This window comes from Antrostomus carolinensis, unplaced genomic scaffold (genome assembly GCF_000700745.2).
Source record: "Antrostomus carolinensis isolate BGI_N321 unplaced genomic scaffold, ASM70074v2 scaffold53941, whole genome shotgun sequence".
Taxonomy (NCBI): domain Eukaryota; kingdom Metazoa; phylum Chordata; class Aves; order Caprimulgiformes; family Caprimulgidae; genus Antrostomus; species Antrostomus carolinensis.
In genome coordinates this window covers 10506-16915 of record NW_010295993.1, presented here as the reverse complement: position 1 = coordinate 16915, position 6410 = coordinate 10506, and the positions used below count along the sequence as shown (strand labels likewise).

Sequence of the window (6410 nt, the reverse complement as noted above, 5' to 3'; positions counted from 1 at the left end):
CACTTAAAACATATTCAGCTTTTTCCCCCCAAAATGTATTGGCTTCATATAGATATTGAAACATGCTGACTGTAGCACTGATAGTTCCTGCATAGTCATAACAACTGTAAGTACAGGACAAACACACCAGGTAATAATAGCTTTTAAGGTTTGCATTCTGTATTTGTTTGCAATATACAGGAAATCTCAGCAAGTGAAACATCTCTTAACACCAACAGAATAAAATACATTTTTTTGTTTGTTTATTTTTGATTTGTGCAAGGCTTTTTTTTAATCTTTTTTTGTTGTTGTTGTTTTTTTTTTTTCCAATATTTACAATACCCACCCAGTAGACTGTGCAAAACCAACCCACTTTTACAGTATAAACTCTTTCTCTTCCACAGTGGACATCACTGCTTCAGTGTTCTTTTATGCTGAATTCTTCATGTACAACAATAGCAATCAAAACAACATGCTAAAACTAGAAAAAGGAAAAAGAAAACAAAAACAACCCATATATTTGTGCTCATGCTGCATCAAGTGCATCCAGCTCTGCTGGATAAGAATTCAAAACATCTATCCTCCAAAAACTCCATTCCATGGGACCAAATGGATTTGAGCAGATTTTCTCAGCATTTAGGTGGCAGTGGAAGTGGGTTTGGGTTCCTTGTGTATTTCTGAGGGTAGGCAGAGCAATCTATTCACAAGATAAAAATATTATATAGCAACTGTTCTTTCTCCTATCTGTTACTTTAAAAAATCATGATATACAGATATGAGGCTACTGTGTTAACTGACATTTTCTCATTAGTAAATGAAGAAAAAAACAGTGTAAATTACCAATGGTTTAGGAATTAAACCAGCTGTAAAACTGTTCTAGAAATCTGTTTTAAGGCAGTGAGACAGCACCATAAGAAATGTTCCTTCTTTCACTGAAAAGGCTCAAACAAATGAAGCCCTAAAAAGCCTTTAATCAGTGTTGGTTAATAATTGGTATAAAACTGTTATTAAGGAGTGGGCAGGTGGTTAAAAAAGACCTTTGTGGTAAAAACAACTTTATAAAATCTGTGACTCGTGTACTAAAAACTTGATGGAGCGCATCACCGTGACCATGGCAGTTAGAATTAAATTGGCACTTATCCAGCATATCACAGTCATGTTTTCTGGTGATTGCACAACACTGTTTGTGCTTTCTGAGTTACTATCATCATCTTTGACTTGTTTTGGAATGGGCAGTAGCGTACAACACAAACACCACTGCAGTCCTGTGACCAGCACCATGTGGCACAACAGAGGTTAGAAGAGAATTAGAAGACTGCATTGTTCATGCAGCGCCTCAGGGTAAGCTAAAGGAAAAAAAAACAACAAAAGAAGTTGCACTGTAAACTTGTACAGAGAAACAGAGATGAAGAGAGAGAGAGACAGAGAGAGAGGAAAAAGAGGAAAAGAGAGAAAAAATACTCCAGTTTGGCTGACACGTGTGCAATCTGCTTAGATGCCCCTGGTGTAGGGCCCTTTCCAGTTGTCAAATGGAGTCTCACTTGGCTCCACAGGTATTGAAATGCTTTGAAATTAAACTAATTCAAGCTTTCCATTTCGATTTTTCTTCCTGACTTTGCAGAATTAGGTCTCCTGCCTACCTACAACACACCATTCTCACTCAGGGACCTCGATGTGCTGCTTTAATACTGGCAGTGGTCTAGTGGAAACAGATTTTACCATAATTCTCCAACAAGGTTTGTCCTTTTCAGAGAGTTGATTCAAGGGATGAATCCAAAATGTCATCATGGTGGCTGGTGCTATCACTGTCACAGCTTTGTGCACTCGAATAGTTGGCTGCCTCTTGAAGCCTCATTAGCATATTCATCTGAAAGAAGAAATCAATGTTTACATAATCTCATCTCATTTAATGCTGCAGTGACCATGTTAAAATTTAATTAAGCTCCCTTGTTGTATGAGGTGTGCTGGTATCTAGCTGAGGGGACCATAGAAAAGGATTTCAGAAAGGGCAGAATGTCAGCTGCTCCTCCCGGCACCCTTTTCATTGCTTTCTGGTCTTTAAATAGAAGTTTAAAGGTCCAAAGGGCCAGAGATAAAATAGAGCTGCCTGATCACTCTCTTTAATTCAGGGGTGAGACCGGCTGCAGCTGCAACACCAGCAGAGGAAGGAAGCCATATCATGGCTGGACATCTGGGCCCGTATTTGGAGACAGTCAAGCTTCCAGATAATTTTTGGATGGCATAAACACACTACATTGGAAAAGCAACTGAAAACATAATCACACTAACATACCCCCTCTGCAAGAGAGAGATGGGGAGCGAGGGAGAGAGGAGTGGACCGAGGCCAGCTGCTTCATAAGAGTCCCATCTGCTGTTGAGGGGCTGACCTCAGCAGGGGAGCAGCAACAGATCCTCCTACCCAGGACAGGAGAACCCCCACATAATATGGGGATTATTAGAATCTGAAGCCCATCTGAAAAATCATCAAAAAGCAGCATTAAGCCCCAGAAAATTACTTGGATGCTTGACGTCTAACTCTGTGTAATGATCAGGATTTTATTTATAAAATATCCGCTTCTGCCAGCATGCTCAGGGTTGCAAGTGATGTTGACATTGCTTTAGTGTTTTACAAGGAATTAAATACACTGTCATTACAAAAAACAAGCAATGAAAAAACAAAGAGAAAGAACTGTTCTTGTGTGTTTGTGTGTTAAGCCTCTTTTCCTACTTTGCTGAGGAGTCCTTACATCTCTGTGGTTTCAACCTGCACACTTGTAGAGTTTGCTCTAGTCATTGAACAGTGTTTAATACTCTTTACTGTTATCAAGTAGCTTTTGCAGAAGATTTAATAGGTATCCATGTTTGAGAATACAGGGTGCATGCAGTGGGTGTGCAGTACAACCTGCCTGTGAAATGTCCTGTTTCCCCAAGCACTCTCTCTGTCTCCCCGTGAGCTCCACTTCAGGCAGGGGCAAGCCCTCCATTCACAAGTTTGAAGATTCTGATAATTAGTCAGATACAGATACTGATCACAGTGTGCAGGGAGCAAGGGTGACAGGACACCGGATTTGAACTGCTCAAGTATTTTCGCTTTAGTAGAGTTGGTGCACACATGTTGGAAGCCTGGTGAACACACTCAGTGGCAGCCCAAATCACAGGGTCAAACAATCACCCCAAAGCTTATGGACTGGGAGACAGGGGATCAGATGACGTGATTTTTTACACTTCAGGATGCAAGGTCTGGTTTTGGAAACCAAATACTTCCATGAGGCTGAGGAGTAATTTTCTTAGCACTGATAAGAATCAAACACATTTTCCTTTTCCAAGGGCTGCCTGTATTCCAGAAGTACAGTTTTCTAAAATGGTATTTTGAATTGTGATAAAGGCAGTCTATAGAGAAAGCACTATACAAGAATAGCAGTTCAAGATATGCTATTTAATAGCCCATTATCAGAGGAGGCAATGGTAAACCGAAATGTCTGGTATCATATTTAAATAAAACAATACATGACATTGAGGGAAATCAACTTCTTATCTTTTAATGCCACCACACTTGCAGTCATTTTACATTAAGATTGTTATACAGTCATCAGTTATCTTGAAATGTTCTGAGCAATGGGAGGATGGCTGTCTGATTTGCATATCCACTAAATTCTCTATGATAGACAAATTAGATAATGTGTGTTTATCAGTCCTTCATTTGTAGAAGGTAGATGAAGGACTGTCTAACCTGGAAAGGTGTTTTTAGAACAAACTGATTAATAAGTTGCTGAAGAGTGATACCCAAACATTATAATGCTGAAAATCAGACACATTTCTGGGCAGATGGGAAATGCAAACAATTTAGGGACACATTAACATGATGGTGATACCTAACTTTCTATTAGATTTTCCTTTTATTTTCAATTTTAAAATAAATTATAGTAGGATGCATTTTAAAAGCCCATTTTGGAACAGGTACACAGCAGTTTTTTACTGTACAGTGCACAATTTAACATGTCACAGTAAAAGACATATTGAAAAGCCTTTTTCCCAAACTTGAAATCTTACCAAGGGATCCCCCTCCGTATCAGTCTGTGGAACGTGCTTTGAAGTTGTTCCTTCCTTTGCTGATGCATAACCTTCATAACCAACATCTTCTGGTCTTAACTGAAGTAACGATGGCCACTCATGCTGTAGAGATGCAGAGCTCCATGGATAGGTATCAGCTACCCACTTGGAGGGATCCTCCCAGGGTGCCCTCTTACCGTACATCTATATTATGGATATAACACAGGTAAGTATGTTACAGTGTTTTCAATACCAGTTGTAACAGCAGAAAAAAGTAATCAAAACCATCTAAACCATTGTAGTAAGCAGTTTGCTTTCAAATGAGCTCAGCTTTTAGATATGATAAGACATTCAAAAGACCTCATCTCCATTAATGCCCCTTCAATAAGCAGAGTGGCTGCAAGTTGAAAACCACTCCATAACTAGTGATACTTGTAGGCAACAGCTGGAGCCACAAGTTTTTGATACAATTTGAAATTAGACCTTTAGGTAATTTGCTTAAGATATATCAGTGAAATTAACTCAGACCTATCTAAAATATTCAAGTTAACTGGATTTTGTTTTAAGTGAACTGGGAACTGTCGGTACTGATTGTTCTCTTCTCCTAGCAAAGTAGAATGCAGAAGCAGACATCTCTCCACACCTTAAGTCTGAGATCCTTCACAAAGTTAAGAGAAATTCACAAAGAATAGGTTTTCCCTTCTATGAAGCACAAAAATACTTGCGAATCTGGAAGGACAGAGGAAGGCAGAATGAGTATATTGTAAGTTTAGGAGGTCTGGTAGCACCCTTCTCCACATTGCCGTTCACAAGCAACATGTTAACCCAGAGCCCTTTGGTTGCTGCTTTACAGATTTTCTCAGGTGTGACAATGACACATTGGCATGGGGAGCCAGTCTCCAGGGTTTTCTGTGATTTCTCTTAACTGAAACCACGTCACACAATCCAAGGAGCAGCATAATAATGGCAAAGCTTACATTCATGGAGCATTTAGATGGGCTGCACTCCTAAAGGGAGTAAAATGGTGAAGGATTTTAGTGCTAACAGCAGAGAGATGAGTTGTGCTTATCACTGCAACACCTGCTTCCAGGCATTTGCTGAATCCAGAGCTCCAGGTTAGGCAGCCAAGTTCCCTATATTATGCACAGAGATACTCAGAGTCCTTTTGCCCTGCACTGAGGGTAGGCTGCTGTAACAGGGATCTGCCTAAAGAAGCCAAGAGGAAATGTTTTTCAGGGAGGTAGGAGGCTAACTCTGGGCTGTAGGTAGCATTTTCCCACATCTGAGATTAACAGCAATTAAATCTTTTCTGGAATCTGGGACAAGGCTTGTAAATTCTGTGTCTGCCAAGTGAGTTTGCAAAGTACCAGGCTAGAAAGCCATTTTCTACCCATTCTTGGTTCCAGGAACATCTAATAATATAATTTAAAAGATTTCTGTTTATTATTAATAACATTATTCTATGGAAGCCTTCCAAAGCAGCTAGAAATTGGAATGGTTCATGAAACATGATATTTTATTCTGTATGCTTCCATCTTCTGCTCCAGAATTGAAGTTTTAATTTAAGCAGGTATCCTGTATACTTGGGAAAATATGAGCGTGAAGAATATCATTGCATTTTTATAGCTGGTCTAAACAAGTGCTGTTAATCTCACTGTGGCTGTTCTATCAGACGTTTGGCAGTTTTTTGCACAAGGCATAAATACTCTGCAATTCCCAGAGGTAAGCAGTTTTAGGAAAGCGTGAGATAATCAACAGGCAAGATTCTAAACCCTCATCACATCAGTATGTCACTATGTCAGTACAAGGTGATAAAGAAATTGCAGCTGCTTACATGGTTTTCTGACTAGTCCATAACAATTCCCTCTGCACTATGCAGTAATTTATTTCAGTGTCATGTATGGCAAAAAATTGCCCTTCCACAAAACATCTTTTCAGAGGACATAGAATTGCAGTGCATAAAAGAAAAAGCAAAAGGGGCAAAGCCAAATAAATAATGAAAAAGAAAAAGAAAAATATCCACATGGCTTAATTTCAAGATTTAGATTTGCTCCAAAGATGTGGAATGATCTGGAATCTTAACCTATATGGGACAGCTTACAGTACTATCTACAGCTATTTGTAGCCCTCTTTCTATTAAAGCAGAAGAAACATTACTAATTCAATACCAGTCAATGGAACTGCTGCTAACACCTAGCTCTGGAAAGGATAGGATGGAGGGAACAGTGAAACACTAATCTGGTGGCACTGCTACCCACAGTGAGGACACAGTCACGACGAAACCTTAGCCCATACAAAGAAAGAAAACAGGAAAAACAAAACTATGGGAAAGGTGGGCAAAATAAAAAGGGCAAAAAAAGGACAGACATTCATGTTCAGCA

At 39.4% G+C, this 6410-nt stretch overlaps 1 protein-coding gene across 1 annotated transcript in view; it reads right to left on the bottom strand.

Annotated features, from left to right (window-relative positions):
* Positions 1-308: 308 nt before the first annotated feature.
* Positions 309-6410, bottom strand: part of LOC104532823 (neuron navigator 3-like) — a gene marked incomplete at its 5' end in the record, with an annotated part of 13790 nt that continues 7688 nt past the window's right edge. Inside the window, 2 exons of the mRNA XM_010178120.1 lie at positions 309-1846; positions 4030-4233. Of these exons, the coding sequence (XP_010176422.1) occupies positions 1727-1846; positions 4030-4233 (324 nt within the window). The remainder of the gene's footprint in view (positions 1847-4029; positions 4234-6410) is intronic.